General features: G+C 44.2%; 2 protein-coding genes across 2 annotated transcripts; both read left to right on the top strand.

The window, feature by feature from the left end:
* Positions 1–1,786: 1,786 nt before the first annotated feature.
* LOC133923063 (uncharacterized protein At5g19025-like) lies at positions 1,787–3,088 on the top strand. Its single transcript, XM_062368520.1, has one exon. It carries the CDS (start codon positions 2,217–2,219, stop codon positions 2,865–2,867), a length of 651 nt encoding a protein of 216 aa, XP_062224504.1. The 5' UTR covers positions 1,787–2,216; the 3' UTR covers positions 2,868–3,088.
* An 11,645-nt stretch (positions 3,089–14,733) lies between these two features.
* On the top strand, positions 14,734–18,730 carry LOC133923054 (NADH--cytochrome b5 reductase 1-like). The gene is made up of 9 exons (XM_062368515.1): positions 14,734–14,958; positions 15,887–16,028; positions 16,116–16,206; positions 16,353–16,430; positions 16,548–16,628; positions 16,732–16,821; positions 17,535–17,600; positions 18,102–18,188; positions 18,322–18,730. The coding sequence occupies exons 1-9, from the start codon at positions 14,850–14,852 to the stop codon at positions 18,412–18,414; spliced, it is 837 nt and encodes a 278-aa protein (XP_062224499.1). The 5' UTR covers positions 14,734–14,849; the 3' UTR covers positions 18,415–18,730.
* Positions 18,731–19,072: the final 342 nt, after the last annotated feature.

The raw sequence follows: 19,072 nt of genomic DNA, 5'->3' as shown, positions 1-19,072 counted from the left end.
CGCCGAGTGCCCAGCCCTTTTTGACCCCCATTTCTTATCTGTCTGTCTGTCTGTGCAGGCACGTTCCGGCCGTTAACGAATTGGTCATGGGTCTGGACCAAATGTCCCTGTAAACATTACCAGAAAAAAAAGGATCTCGTCTCACAGGGGTGTCAAGCTTGGAAAGTCAAGCAAGAAACTTAATTCCTTGGACTTGTGATCAACCTAGAACTCCATTTGTCCCCCCATGTGAGCTCACATGTCCAAGAACAGGATCATATAAAACGGAGCTCCCGGTATTGAAATCCTTGCAGCCATGGCCTGGTACCTGGTCACGGATCAAGAGGTGTTTTCGGTTTGATTCGGCCATGCTGCGAGACAGGGTGTAGCCATCAGTGTGTTAGGAAATCAAGAGCAGAGGGCGCAAGGTAGGACGACTGTGATGGTTGCGTTGCACCTCTTCCGTCTGTTTCATCCGCTTGGTAGGCATGTTTTTATCTTGTTGGACCATCTGATGGATGGAACATGTAGCCGGTAATGAGGGCGAGGGCCGGAGCAGTTGTGATCTAGCCAGATGTGAACATGTAGCCTGGTACAGAGATAAAAGAAAATGGTCACATACATAAAGAGATAAATGTTCATATCAGGGTGACTAGATTCAGTCGCCTTCTTCATCGTCTTATCCTCCTCTCTTACGTTGGTGTTCGTGCCTTCAGGATACCACTGTAACGTGTCAACCATGGCTTACTTTTGTGAAGGACAAGCTTCATTTTCTTTTTGTCGCTCTCAGGTGATAGCCCGTGTAGGGTTCGTCAACTTCACTAACAATCTTGACGGCAGGTTATGCTAATCTATTAACCCTTTTCTGACTGATTCTTCAGGAGTCGGTTTCACCACGAACTCCAGCGCAGATAATATACAAACGATAGGTTTCGAGTTCAGAGACCACGTCTCCCAAAGTTCCAACTCCATTTTGGAACCATACATGCGCTCGCGTGATCGCCGGAGATCCGAGATGTTGTCCAGAATCATTGTTTGCCGATGGATTATTAGTTTGTGACATCCCTAAGTGACAATCAAAGGGGTCCAAACGCCCAATATTTACCAGGCTTGATTGTCTTTAGCGTACAAGCACGTCCCATGTGAAGTCGTGGAAAAACTTTCTTTGTTTGAGATGGCATGCGGTCGCCAGGTGGTGGCTCCACTAATCAATCTGCTTGGCCATGCTTCCGCATGCCAGATCACGCGTCCGTTGACTTCACGTCTACGAGTACTGGGTCTGGTATCTTCCATTTCCTCATTTCGATCGATGAGGCACGTGATCGTGGAGTGTCACCGAGATAATGCCTCAAGTTCAAGTTAGCATTGCATCGACGTCTAGCCGGCTAATTGCTTGTCAGATGGGAGAACGCGCCAAAGCAACACGGAAAGGTTTCATCGAAAGCTGAAAAATGGAAATGCCACAGCAGGACGACACCACACAGGGCAAAAGAAAAGAAAGAGCCGAAAGTCGCTAGCCATTCTTAATGGCTCAAATTCTTCCTGGCAGGGACGTGTACTACGACGCCTTTTCCTGTAATCGGTGCGCAGGAAGACGGAAACCTCGGTGCACAAAAAAAGGGTGGAGTACGACTGGAGCCGAACCATTTTTTTTTTCAACCAAGTGGAGCCGGACAATTAGCAGCAGCAGCACGTCGCCATGACGCATCCGGTTGCCGTGACGTGCTCAGCGGGGTTGACATTTCTGACACGGCGCCGTTCATTTATTCACAGCGATTGTGCCTGTGCCTCGTCGTGTCGTGTCACCTGTGGCCTGTGGGTGGCGCCTCTGCTTCAGTCACCGCTCCCACACGTCAGCCGGACGTGCCCACCTCACCCGCCGCCGGCTCGCTCCCTTCCTTCCTTCCACGGCCTTGGCATCACGCCACAGGGTGCGTGAGTGCGTCGCGCCCCGGGGGCGGCGGGGGGACCCGCGCAGTACGCGACGGAACGAGGCGCCGACCGAGCCAGCGCCCCCCAGAACCACCCGTCCGCACGCGAGCGAAAACGCACGGCGCGGTGCCGAGTCCCCAACCCCACGATCCGATCGGCAAATCCCCCCACCAGTTCCCCACAGATCCCGGCGCCCCCCACCGGGCACAGCGCTCGCGCCTCCTTCCTTCCCTCCCTCCCGAACTCGCACCGGAATTGGTGGCGAATTACTCGGCCCCGAGCCGTTTCCGTTCCGGACCCTTGCGATGGCCGAGTGCCGCAGCCTCATCGAGTTCCTCCGCGCGTTCGAGCACCACCGCAGGGCGGCGGACAGCTCTGCCTCCGCCTGCTCCCGATCCAAGCGGGTTTCCTCGCCCAGGCCCACCACCGGCTCCCTCTGCGACAACTCCCCGATGGCCGCGGTCGACGCGCTCGTGCTCCTCGCCGTCCTCGCCGCGCTCGGCTTTCTCGTCATCCCGTACGTGAAGCTGCTGCTCCTCGAAATGGGCACGTTGCTCCACCCCGCCGCGTCGTGCCTCTCGGCCGCCGCCTTCTTCGGGGCCGCGGTCGCCGTGGCCGCGGCGATCGTCGCGTGGGAGCTGCTGGGCCACCACGCGCGCAAGTGCGGGAAGCCGAGGTGTAGGGGCCTGAAGAAGGCCGTGGAGTTCGACATCCAGCTCGAGACGGAGGAGTGCGTTCGCGGCCGCCCCTTGCCCGCGGCGCGATCGGCGCTACTCGCGGCGGCGGGGGCGCGCCCCGTGGAGCTCGGGGACGAGCACCGGGAGCTGGAGGCCGAGCTCCGCAAGATGGCGCCGCCCAACGGCCGCACCGTCCTCATTTTCCGCGCGCCATGCGGCTGCCCCAAGAGCCGCATAGAGGTCTGGGGCGCCAAGAAGGTGCGCCGGATCAAGAAGTGAAATGGGAGAAGGATCAGATGGTTACTAGTTACTAGTCCACTGCTGTTCCTTCCTAATAAGTAGCTAGAAAAATATATAATTTACGCCCTTAGTAATAAGTATAGGGAGAGGAAATAAATGGATGATACAACTAGTTATATCACAGATAGATTATAGACATACTCCTTGTATTATGATCCACTGGGGATTTCGGACATAAATATATGCTATTTACTTGTTCATTCTCTAATTTTTTGTGCGATTCTTGGTAATTAATCATAACATAGACACTATCTCATTGGATCGCTGGTTTCTCTTTTGGTTAATTTCAGTCTATAATTATTGGACGGTAAGTTTCTTGATTCTGCTGGGTTTAGTTCATAGTTATGTCTTACATGAATATTTTTCGTTGTTGATTCAGTGACTTCTTGAGGTGAAGTTTTAGCTCCTTGATGGCAGGTTGACAACTCAATTTCATTGGTGTTGAGGTCCAGTATTACAGTTGAGATTGCAAAGTTCTTGAAGCTTCAGGACTTTCCTACTGTGAGTGCGGTAGAATATGCGTTATCCACTGGCTCCTAAATTGGCAATCCAATACACTCTACGAAGTTTTAATATGAATTCTCTGAAATGCGACTATAGATTGGTTCCTACTATGCTACTATTTCAGTGGAAATAGGAAAATCAATCACCAAACTGAAATTTGAAATAAATATCTCCCTGAAAAGAAACCTTTACATTTGATATTCATTGATTACAAATTGAACCAACTTTCTATAAATTCACATAGAAATGTTGAGTGTGTACATGAGTACAATATGATTTATCCCTGAAGAGTCCTGACAGTGTTTTTTTCTCCCCTACTCACGCCTAAATAGTTGCAATTCCAAATGTTAGTACATGTGCCATAGTTAGTTTCTTTTCTTACGCAATAGGCTGACTCACTTTATCTTGATTATGATTAGGACAACCAAACTCTTGCATTTCTGTTCCAGATGATCTCCTTTATCTCTCCTGTGACATGCTTGTGCCATATCAACCAGTTATAGTGGTGCGATCCTCATGACGGGGTTGTACCAGTCATATTTCATAATCTCCCTTAACACCTTAAGGAAAACCACATTCTTTTAGTTATTTGTCTCCCCTTTTGTCCCGTTAATTTTACATGGTTCATTCTTTGTTTCTTCGGCAGTGATTCTGTAACATATTGCGCCCATTTTACCATTCCATTCTATTGCCTCATGTAATATAACAATCTAACAGTACCTTCTTTTTCTGTATATTTACCATGAGTCATATTTATGTAAATTCCATGTACTTTTGCTATGTTCCGGGTGTTTTCGGTGAGAGTACGCACCTTTTGAGTTTTGAGTGCCCTTTCATTTTTTTGGCTTATCTGCTTTTCAACCGTATTTTCCTCATTTGATCCTTTGGAACTTGGATCATGGATAGCTACTTCCCAGTCTAAAATATACTTTTAGTCTAGTTGCTCCAGTTCCATAAACAGAGTAGCAGACCTTTGCAAACGACTTCTTTTTTTTGTGGACTATATACATGTAACTGTACATTTCTTTACTTCTTGTTTTCCCATCCTAATCATAATTTTAGTCTTGTCAGTTTCATAAACAGGACTATTGACATGTCATATTTATCTGGCTTTCACTCCCATTGAGTGTTCATGAATACTGACTTCAGTCTTATGAACAAACTGCTAGGGCACGGCACTTCCTTGTCTTCTGCACCCTATGAAAAGAACTCTGATGTGCCAATATTGTACCATGTAATCTTCTAGTAAAAGTGATGCAAACGTCTACAGGTAATCATTTTTTGGGTTCCTTTTTTTGTCTACCTGGATCATCTTGCATATTTTTTCAGCTGTAACTGAAGTTATTCTAGTCAAAATGCTTGTAACCTGATTAGCATTACTGATAAAACTCCCTTGCTTGAATTTCTTTGCATTTTACTGATAGAGAACTGCTGCTGTTGCCGGCGCCACAATCTTTTTGAAGTCTAATATATTGGGTTTCAGTACGGTATTGCTTTCAGTTCCAAAGTTTGCTGTCCGTGCTCTTTCACATTGTGCAGATGAGAAGAGACATCCTATTCTCAGTTCCCGCTCGAGCTTCTTTGCAGGAAAAAATGGTAATTCTGATCATGATGATCCTGACTTGTGCGAATTAATGAGCTATCAGGTATGCTTTTGGTCCTCCATGGTTATGAATTCGTCAGTAGTGTTGTAAATATTGTCATAATGTGAGCAAAGATTTCACCCCGCGTATAAAATATTAAGAAACAAAGTAGTACATTTACACGTAACATGAACATACATAAAAGTGTATGTAGTATAGAAGCAAAAACACCTTCCATTAAACAGGATGAGGAACTGAACATCTTCTTAATGATATAATAAATAGTGCTCTCAGATGAAATTCAACAATTGGCCCCATGACTATTGATATCTTGCTCCTGATGAGTTAGTCATACTAGAACTTTGTAACAAGGTGTTAACCAAGTCACAAATCGTTTAGTTCTTTCTCTCGACTACTTCGTTGGCCTGTGGTGAGTATGGTGGCGTAAACTCATGAATTATGTTATTTTCTTCATAGAATTCGGAGAAATCTTTGGGAATATATTTCTCACCTCTGTCAGACCTCAGTCGCTTTATTGTCTTCCCCAGCTGGTTTTTCACCTCGGCCTTATAGATCTTAATGTAGTCTAACGTTTCATATTTTATTCTAAGCAAGTAGATATAGCAAAACTTAGTAGCATCATCTATAAGAGTAAAGAAGTATCTTTTATCACCCTTAATTAAAATATCATTCATCTCATACAGGTCAGAATGGATCAGCTCAAGTGGCGAAGTGTGTGCTTCTCCCCATGGCCGAATGAAACGGGTTACGGGGCTACTTAGCTTGCACACATACCTCGCACTTATGGCTCTTGTCATAATTATATGAGGAAATAAGATACATCTTACCCAAACGTATAATTGTTTTCATTATTAACATGACAAAGCCGTGAATGTCAAATATTAGTGTTCTTATTAGAATATGAAGAATAGAAGATATTTGTAGAACTATAAAGAATAGAAATGTAGAACATGTCTCTGCAATCATAGCCTTTTCCTATAAACAACTCACACTTGGTCAACACTACTTTATTTGACTCGAAAACTAACTTTATTCCTTACCGGCACAACATTGACCCGTTGAGTAGATTATGGATCATGACGGGCACAAACAATACGTCCTTAAGGATAAGAGTCTTGTCAGAAGTCAGCTTCAGGCTCACTTATCCTACTCCGCGTACTGCTGCCGAAACCCCGTTCCCCATTAGAACGGATTCACCATCTGCACCCTGGAGAGAAGTAAAACACGTCTGGTCAGCATAAATATGCCTTGTAGCACATGTATCAATACACCAACTTGCTGAATTTGCCATAAAGACCTCAGATACATACCCACTAGTGGAGTCGCCTTTGTCAATATCATCGGCTGTTGTAACTGCCACATGCACTTGGGCTTTGGCTGCCTTCTACTGCTCAGGTGTTGGCCCTTTCCCTTATGATCGCGACATCTGTTGTCCTTGTGATCCAACCTGCTGCAAATGTAGCAGACAATCTCGGGCTTCTTCTTCATAGCATTAGCCTTAGCCTTCAGTCCCGAAAATCCATGCTTGGTCTTCTCTTTCTTCACATTCCTCCCAGACTGGTTCTTATGCTCGACAAGGTTAGCTTGAGCGGGCGCCTTCACCCCACCATAGCCTGTCTTAGACTTCTCGATATTTATAGCAGCAATGGGCTCATTAAAAGTCAATCACTTCTTTAAGTGTCGACGTGCAGTAACAAAGTCACGCCAAGAAGTAGACGGCTTGGTCAGAATGGCATTAACCTGAAAATTCTCAGGGAGAACACAGCCGTACTGGCCGAAGTCTCGCACGATCAGCTGCAACTCATGGATTTGTTCCACAACTGATCTGCTATCTCCCATACGAAAGTTCAAATAGCTTGCCACCATGAAAGACTTTTTGTCGTTGTCGCTATCAGCATACTTGTCATTTAGCTTCGTGCATACATTTCGTGCTTCCCCGAACCCTAAGTAGACGTCGAAGAGCCTGTTCGATAGGATGGCCAAGAGGCGTGCTAGGGCTAAAGCATTAGCCTTCTCCCAACGGGCCCTTAATGCGTCGAGACGCGTTCTTTCAACCTCGTTCTGCACGTCTTCCCCTGAAGGGGTGGGCGGCTCTTCGTTTAGGACCTAGACAAGTCTGAGCTCCATCAACCATAGTCTCGTCCGGGTTTGCTAACGCTTAAAGCCGATCCCATCAAAGCTTTCAGGCTTAATCGCATCCGAGGACGGCTGTGGTAGGGCAGAGGAGCTAGGACTAGCCATCATAGAAGCAGTTGGATTTCTGGATTGTTGCAAATATTGCCATAATGTGAGCAAGGTGTATGACGGTATTTTGTCGCATAGATTTGCTAACCCCGTATTCATTCACATATACAAAAGAAAAATAAAAAAGAGAGAGAGAGAAAGAGAGTGGCCCGGCCGGCCTCTCTCCTTTTGGGCCGGCCCGCTCTCTTTCCTTTCTCCCGGACCGAGCCGGCCCGGACCACCTCCTCCTTATCCCATCCGATCCTCTCGCCCTAGGACGCCCGGCCGCCCCTGTTACTCTTCCTCCCCCCTCCCTCGCGCCGCCTCTCTCCCTGGCATGCGCGCCGCCTCTCTCGCGCTCGTTGGCTTGGCTGCGCCCGCGCCGCTCGAACCGCGCCCTCTCTCCTCTCCCATCTCCCCTCTCTCTACCCCCGGGCCCTCACACCCGAGCGCTCACGCGCCTCGGCTGCGTCGCCCAAGCCGGGCCGCCGCTGTAACTGAGCTCGGCCGCCCGAGCTGCGTCCGCCCCTCTCTCCTTTCCCCCTCCTCTGCTCCCTGGGCCAGTGCGCCCCGCGCCACCCCGTGCTTATCCTCTCCTCCCCTCCTTATCCTTTCACCAACAAACTCAATCCGATTTCCCCGGCCGGACGGGAGCCCCGCCGCCGCTATAAAGGCCGGGAGAGGGTGCCCCGGTGGAGGGGGGCCGGATCTGCGAGAAAGAGAGAGATAGAGAGAAGAGAGAAAGAGATTGCCGCTTCTAGCCATCGCTTTGCCATCGCCGTCCTGTTCGCCGGAGCGCCATGGCTCTCATCGCCTGTGCTGGTGGGTCTTGGCGATGATCTATCTTCCCCCTCCCTCCATCTATGCTACAGGCTAGGCCGGCCGGCCTCCGTGCCGTGCCGTGCGCACAGGTGCTTTGGGTTGTGATTTTGCCGAGGTGTTTGTAATTGAACCCATCATTTTGCTTTGTGGTTCGACGATGGTGGAGTTTTGTGCCGTGTTTTGGCCGGCGGTGGCGATGGCGGAGTTTGTGCCGTGTTTTGACCGGCGGTGGAGATGGTGGTGCTGTGATGTTGCCGTGTCTTGGTTGGCTGTACTGTGTTGACCGGCGGTGGTTCGTTGTGGTGCCCGGCCGGCATTTGTTGCTGCGCCCGTGGCGTAGAGGTGTTGATTTGGTCCGGCTGTTCTTGTGTTCTGTGGTTGGAGCCGACTGGTGTTTCGCGCCATGTCCGTGCGACAAGCAGGTGGTCTTTGTGTTCTGGCGCGTGTGTGTTTCTCGATGTTCGCCGCCGTGAGGAGATTATGTGCTCCGGCCGGCTCCGTGCCGTGACCGTGAGGAGATGATGTGCTCCGGCCGGCTCCGTGCCGTGACCGTGAGGAGATGATGTGCTCCGGCCGGCTCCGTGCCGTGATTGTGAGGAGATGATGAGCTGCAACATGCGTGCTCCTCGGTGCTCGCTGTTGTGAGGTGATGCAGGTGCTCTGGCGCATAGGTGCGTTGTTGCTGTCAAGTCGATGGGGTTTTGATCTCTGGTCTCGGCTGGCACTTGTGCCATGGCCATGGAGGTGGATATGTGCCATGCTGTAGTTTGTCTTGACCGGCTGTTCTTTGTTCTATGGTGAAAGCCGGCTGGCTTCGTGCCGCGACCATCTAGGTGATGGGTGTTTTGTTCTGTCTGACCGTGGTGCCGTGATGGCATTGATGTACTTGGGGCTATGGTCGGTTCTGCATTGCTGTCGTCAAGAGTTGTTGGCTGTTCTCTTTGGGATTATTGATTGATGGTGAATCTCATGCTATGATGGTTGAGGCGTCCTTGTTGCCGGTTGGGAGTCAGAAAGCCATCGGGTTGCGAGTTCCACTGGTTGGGGGTCTGAGCGCCATCGTACATATGTGCTTCTGCTGTAGTTTGGGGTAGATGAGAGGCAATTGACGGGTGCCCTCTGATGATGTCTGTGAAGATCGCGTACATATATTGGTTGCCGCATATGCGAGCAAGGCTCTGTCCTGCGGCTGGTCCTATGTCTTTGCTGTTGAGATATTTGCACTCTGTTGAGTTGTATTTGTTCAGGCCTTTGTTGCCATTGGGATGAGGCTGCCTCTCTGATGTTGGTCACGGCTTGATACACCCACGTAGCTATTTTGTTTCCTGTCAGCAGTGATAACTCAGTGTGTTGGCCGCTTATATCTTTCTATTGCTTGTTGCTCATCTATGCTGGTTGATGAAACTGGTGGGATGGCCTGGCTTCCCTGTAGTGGTTGCCCCTATTGTCGGCCCTACTTCTCTATTGTCGGTAGTGTCATTCTAGGATGGTTGAGGCTATGATATCTACTACGGCTTGTTACCCTTTTGCTTATGCAGCGTCACTGCCTTTATGGGGTTTAGCCTTTGTGGTTCAGTTTGCTATGGGATGAGGTTAGAGGTCGTAGATAGGAGTTTAGAAACACCGCAGTTCACCAGGCTCCCGCGAGGTTGTAGCTGGTGATCTGCCGTGTAAGCTAGACTCTCTTTCCCTCTATTCTTTTGTAATGCCTGAGGCTACGGCCGATGATGAGGGGCTGCCATGTCTGAGGCCTGTGTGGCCGATGATGACCCGGGATGTATAAACAGTCCATAAAGCTCATGCCAGACTGTTTGTCCCGTCTTCTACTTTTATTGTCTAACGCTCACTTTGTTTTATCTGTGATGTGTGTGACTATAGCCTTGCAGACTCGGAGATGACCTTTACACGACGACCAGCAGTGCAGCTTAATCGGAGGTATTCTGCAGTTCGGCGCTGCAGATGTAATTAACCGGAGGCTTCACGAAGCCACGGGAACCAGGACACAATCGCAGGAAGTTTAGTCAGATAGCGCGTGTGTTTGTACTAGGGAATGACATCGTAATCATATGAAACTGTACTTTATGATTTCGGTAATGAATGAATAAAGTTATGTGTTTCAATTACAGTTGTCTCCTGTTCTTTCGTATACGACAGTATACTGGCACGCCCGCGATACAGATACAATTACAATATACAGCAATTCAAGCATACGAAGCGGAGTGTATTTCGAATCCGCGAAACACAAGGATTTCATCTCGTGTATAAAAATTGAGAAACAAAATAGTACATTTAACTTCATGAACATACATGAAAGTGCCAACAATACAAAAGCAAAAATACCTCCTATTAAGCAGGATAAAGAACTGAACATCTTCTAAATGATATAATAAACAGTGCTCTCAGATGAAATTCAACAATTGGCCCCAGGACTATTGATATTATGCTCCATAATTGTCCATTTGACATATCATAAGCTGGGCTAGAAACTAAGATCACAACTAGATGCAAGACTGAAAAGTGTTCTCTAAAATTGAACTTTCTTCATGGACAAGCTACTGTACACGAAAACTAAAAGGTAGAAGGTTGCTCTTAGAGGAACAAATCACTAACCAAACAGCAATACACTAGAGCAATGCCTATGGATAGCATGTTCTTTCATAATTCAATAAAATAAATTGAATCAACAATTACAATAGCTCCTTGTCTAGGAATTAAGTCTAAAGAGCAATGAACAGAACACTAATAGTTAACACAGGGACTAAACAAAGAGGAATACACCACAAAGTTCAGAACTAACTGTGCCGATTCAACAACAGAGAATAAACAGATCGACACCTATTGTACTTAGACATCTAGCCCAACCCCAGTGTAGATAGTCATCACAGAGCATGTTACATCTCAAGCCATCCAGAAAGTAGAGATGTAAAGGAGAAGTAAACCGAAATACTCACAATGCAATTCAGTTAAAGGCTAACTCAATCGAGGTAAGGCACGATTCAGTTGTCGTTGTCCCAAAAATCCAATCATCTGCCAATGTCTGCCGGCAAGAGGGAGACAGAGATCAATACCTCACCGCACCGCGTCGACGCGTGTGGGTGAGCCTCGGCACACACAACACTGACAAGCACCAACACAAGGGCTTCGTCACGCAATCTCTTGCTGCTGAGAACCACCAACCAAAGATCGAGCTCCACTCAGCTCCAGCACGTGAGGCAATTCCAAGCACTAAAAGAGAGAACAAGTGATAAAGCCAAGAGAATAGAGAGTATATCCAAATCTGCAACTAAGAGAAGGGAGAGCCGGGCTACATATATGCACAACAACACCCTCTAGCATCCCATGAGCCCCGAAGGGATCGGGGATGCGATTACACCGCTGTCGTCACCCAACAGCCGCCACCGTCTCCTCTCTTCTCTGTCCTCTATCTATTTCCCACCGTAAACCCTTGCTAAGCCAAGTCCTGGTCACATATATGCCACCGCATAGATTGGGCTACTACAATCCAGATGGGCTAGCTGGTCCAGAAATAAACATTAAAATTTCATACTTTTCTCAACAAGTAGTACTCGAGCAGTCATTCACTGATGTGTCAATAAACTGGATTTGCTTCGGCCCAACATTATAGGATTTTTTTTAATTTTCCTTTACATATATAACGATGCGAAATTATTGAGCAGAAACTTGTCGGACCAGAGATCACTTCTGAAATTATTAATTTTTCATCTTCCAGGCTTGTGGAACCCCAAATTTGTTTTGCAAGGATCACCCGTACTTGCTCAACGAATTGCTTTTAGGTATTCCCCTTGGGCCTCTGTGAGTTGTAGATGCCATTGTACCTGTTATCTTCATGTTTCTGGCTAAAATCTGTAACCATTGCATAAATACACCTGGAAAATGTTACTAATAAACAATAAAATAGTTAGCCAGCGTGTACCATAAACTTCTAAGGGAACTTATGATTATCCAATGCTATTTGACTTGCTCACCAAATTTTCGTACCCACTGGCGAAAGACAATACAGTTTCCTCGGGCTTAATTGAACTGAACTGAACTGTACTGTACTGTAGTAGTTATTCAGAATCTCATGCAACGTTAGGGTAGTTCAGACTTCAGTCAAAAAGTGCGAGATGATATTTGAGAGGGCCTAATTCACGGTCCAGACAAGGTAATGGGCCTTCCTTTCCAGGCCCAAAGAACATGTTTGTTTCAGGGCCCCTTGTTCGTTATTCAATTTCAGTTGCTCGATAGTACCAGTCTACTAGTGTCACGGCTGAGTACTACCCTACTACTCCTGTACCGGCTACTGGCTATATGCTACTACTGTACACCTGGTGAGGAGGCGATTCGGCCACCCGTAGTCGACGAGCAAAGATGGCAGAAGGCGATGAATGGCCTGGCCTGCCTGGCTGCTACTGCTGCCACTTGCTGCTCCACATATGCTGAGGTCGGAAGAAGCTTTTCTCTTGTAAGGAGCATTTTTAGCAGACCAATTAAATTTCATCATTTATATTTTTATTTGGCATCTACTCTAAAATATTCTCTTTTTATATTTCTGCACACTCCAGCAGACTAACAAATCACACTCTGCATATCCATTTTATCTATATTTTATTCATAATGGTTAGTTTTTTTTAAACGGCTATAAATTAGTACATTAGTTTAGATGAATATTCATGATTTTTTTTTCTGATTTTTAGGAATTAAATTTATGCTATAATATTGTGTGGTAATGTATGTAATTTTAATATTGTATGGTAATATCTGTAGTTTTAATATAATATGGCAATATATGCAGTTTTAAAACTGTACAGCTTCGTACTCACATGCATTTCATAAGCCTTTATGGACATTTGGATGAATTTTGTATATGTTTGAATTAAAAAAATAATATCACATAAAATGATAAAAATACGTATAAATAAAGCATTACAAAGAAACTCATATTTTCACCATATAATCTAGTGCTGAAAATAATTTTAGAAATTAGTACATCACATAAGAAGAGTACTAGAAAAATTTTCCAAATTTTTAAAAATTTATTTGAAGTCCTAACAATTGTTATAAGTTATAAAAGTAACATTTCTTAGATAATTTTAGTTTAAATTATACACAGTCTTGTTAGGTGAATTCAATTAAAATAAGTTGCATATGTATTATGAAACATGTAAAAAAATTATGATTTTTAAGTAACAAAAGATCACTGTTTTAATTTGCATAAAGTGTCCGTCTAGATGAGGAACTGTACCTCAAATTATATGATTTTTTTTTTTAAAAATGCAATCCAAGTAGATCAGTGCATATAGCGATCCTAGAACCATCGCTACACTTGATGGGCGAGGCGGATAGATAGTGAGCGCTATTGGGATAGCGAGAGCTATAGCCAGTTCGTTGGAGCGGTGTTTTTTCATCCGCTCGGTTTTAACGATGGCGAGTGAGATGTTAATCATGTTGGAGCTACTCTACCACTGTCTGGATGGCAATTAGCTATTCTTTATATGGATCTCAAAATATTAGACGAGATCCCTTCGACACTAATCGTATATGTTAAATAATAAACATCTAAAATAATTTTTTTATTTAAATAAGATCTACCTTAGGACATGTAGTAATTATCAAGACAGTGCTGCACTGCAGAAGGAGTTTGCAGCACCGTATATAATTTTTTTCCCCTCGGGCCCAGGACCGTGCTGCATACCACTAACCCGCCGCCGGTGATCCGTGTTCCGACCACGGGAAAGGGAAAGCGAAGTTAAACAACTGACTCATGTCACCTACCGCAGAGTCAGGGCACATGTAATGACCGATACAAGGCTTCAGACTTGACAGTGAACCAGTGATTGGCCCGTCCGAACGAATCTACCCTCCTACCGCAGATTGTATTTAGTGTATAGAATACGTTCTGGTGGCGTGCGATCGATAAGTAGATCAAGAAACAGCCTATATTTCCTACCCAACAGACTATTGCACATCGCACTTGGTAGGAATATCATTCGGTGTAAGGCTATAAGCTGCGAAATGGGGTGGTTCGTATTTCAACTTACGATTTTGTGACCTCGTGTGAGATTTGCAATTAGAGTCTCGCACTGGAGAAACTCTTGCGGGTGCAAATGGTATGGTTTCATAGCAGAGGTCTCGCCTAGCACACCCAAGTTTGATAATCTCATCTCTTAACGAAGAGCCGAGGATGCTTCTCCGCACGCTCATTCATTTTTTTTCATTTTTTCAAGAGGATGCACATAGGCAAAGTTTTAGGTGAGTGGTACACGGCTACTACAGTAAAAGTTATCCGTATAATGCAATACTCTTTTGGTTATAAATACACGTTTTTTTATTTGTCTCGTCTACTAGCTTTAACCAGTATTTTATACTAGACTATATTTATAAAATCTATTGAATTTATGATATTATAAAATTATTTTTTAAAATAAAACTACACGTATGATTTTAAAATTTTCAAACTAAATATTTAAAAACTATTATTAGTTAAATTTTTTAAAAATTTGGCTAATTTTGTTCTAAAACAATATATATTTATGACGAGAGGAATATCTTCCTAGCAGTGCCGTCAATTTCGTTTCAAAATTCAGTACAAACATTGTGTTCTAAGTTTTTGACGAGGGCAAAACAGGAAATACGAAAACATCGCGATCTCCGCCGCCAGCCACTTTCCCGTCTTCCCTCCCGCAGCCACCTACCCCCCTCGCCACCTCTAAAATCCCCCCACCGAACCCCGCGCACCATCGCAAGCGCCCAACCAAACCCGCCCACTGATTCCCCAGGCGTGGTCGCGAGGGGGGAGGCCGCAGCCATGGATTTCCTGCAGGGGCAGAGCTTCGAGACCACGGTGGCCGTCGCTGTCGCCGTCGTCGCGGTCGCCGCGGCCGGCGCCTTCCTCCTCCGATCCAAGAAGCCCAAGGGTATGCACATGTAAACATCCGCACGTGTTTAGTGTAAGCGTGCGTACGCGAGATGCCTCTGATTCGTGTAAGATCTGGTTGCCGACGAGTTCTGTGCCTTTCCATTTTACGTTAGTCTTGGCAGCTCTAGTGTGCTAGTTCTTATGTGAGTAAGGAGGTGACTAGAGCATCGGTTTCTGTGCGCCTTACTGTGAATCATTCCTGAGTTGATGTGATGTTTTCCTCTTGATCTAATTAAGTAATCATTAGTGGGACAGTTACACTCGATCTGCAGAGTTACCATTTGCAGCCTCCAATCTATTTGTTGTAACGAAAAAAGTGGAATTTATTTCGATAAAAATGAACCATTGAATTGAAGTTTTAGTTCTGCTTGGAGTAGACCGTCAAACGATTAGCTATTCTGCTTGGAAGTATTTCGATATAAATTCTTGGTAGTTTTTACTTGTTTTCACGTGTTGGTGAGAGCTCCTCCGTCACTGGATACTGCGTTTGTTTTGGCTGACTGTTCCATTTCTCAATGGCCGAGTTGGAGCTTTCAGCTGAATTTCCCTATTTTGTTTTGTTAACTATTATCTTAGCATGTTATGTGAGAAAAGCACCTATGAAAAACTGTTGCCTAACAGCCCTAACTACAGGATCTAAACAAATTGATCTGTTTTACCCGCCTAGTGGGAAATGCCTGCTTTTCTTATTGACATTTTAGTACCGATATGATTTAATGACTGAGAATCTGATGCTCTGCAATATTGTTGTCATTCCATTGTTAGTAATGCTTTTGAATTACCTGTAAGTATTAGTTTTGCAGGACTCGGTAATTCATCCTAGCATCCATTACATATTTTGTTTATCACCAAAAAGTTATTTGTGTTTTAGCGTGCTTTCTGTAATTGAAGTTCAATTTGATAATTGTGCTGTTATTTCCCCTCAGTCTGCTTGCATCCTGAGAACTTCAAGGAGTTCAAACTTGTTGAAAAGAAGCAAATAAGTCATAACGTGGCCAAGTTCAAATTTGCTCTTCCAACTCCAACTTCTGTATTGGGCCTTCCAATCGGCCAACATATCAGCTGCAGGTTTCGATTCTGTCTTTTTGTCCTCAAATTCTGCTTTTATAGGGCATTGTTTTTTAACCACCTCTGTGTTCCCTTGTGTCAATGCAGAGGACAAGATGCTACTGGCGAAGAAGTTATCAAGCCTTATACCCCTACTACATTGGACTCTGATATCGGATATTTTGAGCTTGTTATAAAGGTTAATATTCATATTGATTTTCTTTGTTCGGATGCTTTCTATTGTGTGGACACACTATTGGACAACCATGGTCAGTTGCTTTTTGTGCTTTGCAAGCATGCGTCTAATCATGAGACATGAGTTCTTCATTTCTTTCCGTAATGCAGATGTATCCTCAAGGAAGAATGTCCCATCATTTCCGTGAGATGAAAGTTGGTGATTATTTGTCCGTGAAGGGACCTAAGGTGATTATCATGTTATTAGCTTCTGATTTAGCCAGCCTACGAGGAGCCCCACATTTTCTGTCATGCACAATTGGCTTCAATTAGGAGGCTAACAGTTTAACACCTTCTCTTATTTAGGGTCGTTTCAAGTACCAAGTTGGCCAAGTGAGGGCATTTGGAATGCTGGCTGGTGGATCAGGCATCACTCCAATGTACCAAGTACGCACCTAGCAGAACATTTCTTGAATTCTGTATTGCGATTGATAATGCTACAAATCACTTCCTATTGTACTGATCCATGTTCTTTTCTCTGTTCTCACAGGTTGCAAGAGCAATTCTTGAGAACCCTAACGACAGCACAAAGGTTCATTTAATCTACGCTAATGTCACATACGAAGACATTCTTCTGAAGGTAGAATCACTTTGTGGTGGTTTTCAATTTTTGAGACAGTATAGTCAAACAAAACTTTTAAGATATGGTATTTGTTGTTGACTGATGACCATAAGTATTCCATCAAACTGTGCTTTCTATGCTGTTCCTGATTTAAGTTAGCTGTTTTGAGACATGTTTACTGTTCTATGTATACATTTAATTTAGTTGCTGTTGAGAAGTTGAGGACTGGTGGCATTCAAATATTCAATTATACTTGTTTCTCTTTCTGCTATGCTTAGGATATTCTTCAGCATAAACATCTGATGTGTTTACTTCTTTATGTTATTATAGAACCTTTGTAAATTATTCTGCACAAAATAGCTAAGAGTCACACACAGGGATTCAGGATCTGAATCTTAACAGTTATCACACAGCTTTCTGAGAATTTTCTTCGACAATATGTTTAAGCTTCCATAGCCGATCTATAATGATATATTGTCATTAATCCTTCGGAACAACATATACTTGAAAATGGACTTATTGTCATTAATCCTTGAGAACAACATATACTTGAAAATGGACTTACATTGCCTGTTAATGTTATATAAGACAACCCATTGTTCAATTTGGGATAATGATTTTTGTTATGTTGTTATTATGCATTCTTTTCTTTAATCTGTCAGATTGATTGCACATGCTCTTTACGATGTGCTGTCATGCTGAATTCAATAGTTTCTATCCAATTCATGCAGGAAGAGCTGGACAACATGGCAAAAACCTATCCTGATCGCTTTAAGATCTACTATGTCTTGAATCAGGTTTACATAATTTGCTTTTTGATTTTTAAAGAGATTAGTGTACAACATTCTGAATTTCTTGAGTAGGTACTAGGTACACATCAAAAGCTTATTGCAAAACAGAGGGATTCACTATTCCAGAGTCTCCATTATCTTGGGAATTTTTAGAAATGACTGCAGAATTTCTGTTATGACTAAAACAAGGGCTGGATTGTCGAACAGCACAGATAATTGCATGGCAGAGCTAAACATACATAAAGATGGTCAAATAAATTAGTTTCAAAGATTGCTGGACTATTAAAAAGTATAAGATTGCAGGGGTTAAAAAAAATATTTTGGTTGGATATATCGTATTCAAACGTACTTCCTTTACAATTTTGATTCTTGGCCACTACAAAATAACTCCCCTTATGAATCCCAATGCACAGAGTTATACTGAGAATTCTGACTTGCAGAGTACTACTTAGGCATTATTTCCAGAGACATTTGTGATAGAATCTCATTCTGTTTCTACATGTGCAGCCTCCTGAAATCTGGAACGGTGGTGTTGGGTTTGTGTCAAAGGAAATGATTAAAGCTCATTGTCCAGCGCCTGCTGAGGACATTCAGGTAAATCTCGAGTCTTAGCTGTTTTTTCCCCCTTTTTCTGGTTCACAATCATGTGATTGCTTCCGGTATACTCTTTTCTGTATTCATGCATCCAACCTGGAGGCTTACGGAGATATGAGTTTGCTTATTTCAGATCCTGAGATGTGGCCCTCCTCCGATGAACAAGGCCATGGCGGCAAACCTTGAGGAGCTCGAATACACAAAGGAGATGCAATTCCAGTTCTAAGTTTTCCTAATAGAGGAGTACAATAATAAGGCCTCGTGGATCACATAGTTCATCGGCCACGGAAACGGTGTCCGACCCTGTTTGTTAGTTAACACCAGGAATTCAGAATTAGATTGATTAATCGTGCGCCAACAATTTGTGTGAAATCCATTTTTGGGGGCAAAAATGTTATGTCCCTCGACGGAACACCACTTTTCCAGTGACTCCCATTATTATTACTGACCTGAAATGTGGAACACTGTAATTTGCTTACGATGGTCAGTATCATAGTATCATCAAATACCAATGCAAGGAACCAGAAATGTGTGTGTGTTTTAATTTTCGGCACATCGTAATTTGAGGCCTAAGAATGCCACTGTTTAAGAAGTGGAGTAGACATTTTTGTTCAGCACAGTTTGTTGTCGTTAACTAGCTAATATTTTTTGAAAAATTGCAAATACCCTTCTAAGTCATTTGAAGTTGCAAAAATCTTCTCTAAAGTAAAATAGTTATGTGTACCCCTACAGGTCTAGTCTCATAGCAAAATTCTCTCTCAGGGTTCTAACTGGATGACATGATAAAATATTTGTTGTGATGTAATCTAGAGTGCTTTAGGTAGACTACCGGCGTGGAAAGTTAGGGCACGGGAATGATCTAATAGTGCACTAAAGTCTAATGA

The sequence above is a fragment of the Phragmites australis genome, chromosome 1, assembly GCF_958298935.1.
Source record: "Phragmites australis chromosome 1, lpPhrAust1.1, whole genome shotgun sequence".
Classification (NCBI taxonomy): domain Eukaryota; kingdom Viridiplantae; phylum Streptophyta; class Magnoliopsida; order Poales; family Poaceae; genus Phragmites; species Phragmites australis.
Note: the sequence above shows the minus strand (reverse complement) of the source record. Positions and strands in the feature narration are given on the sequence as shown.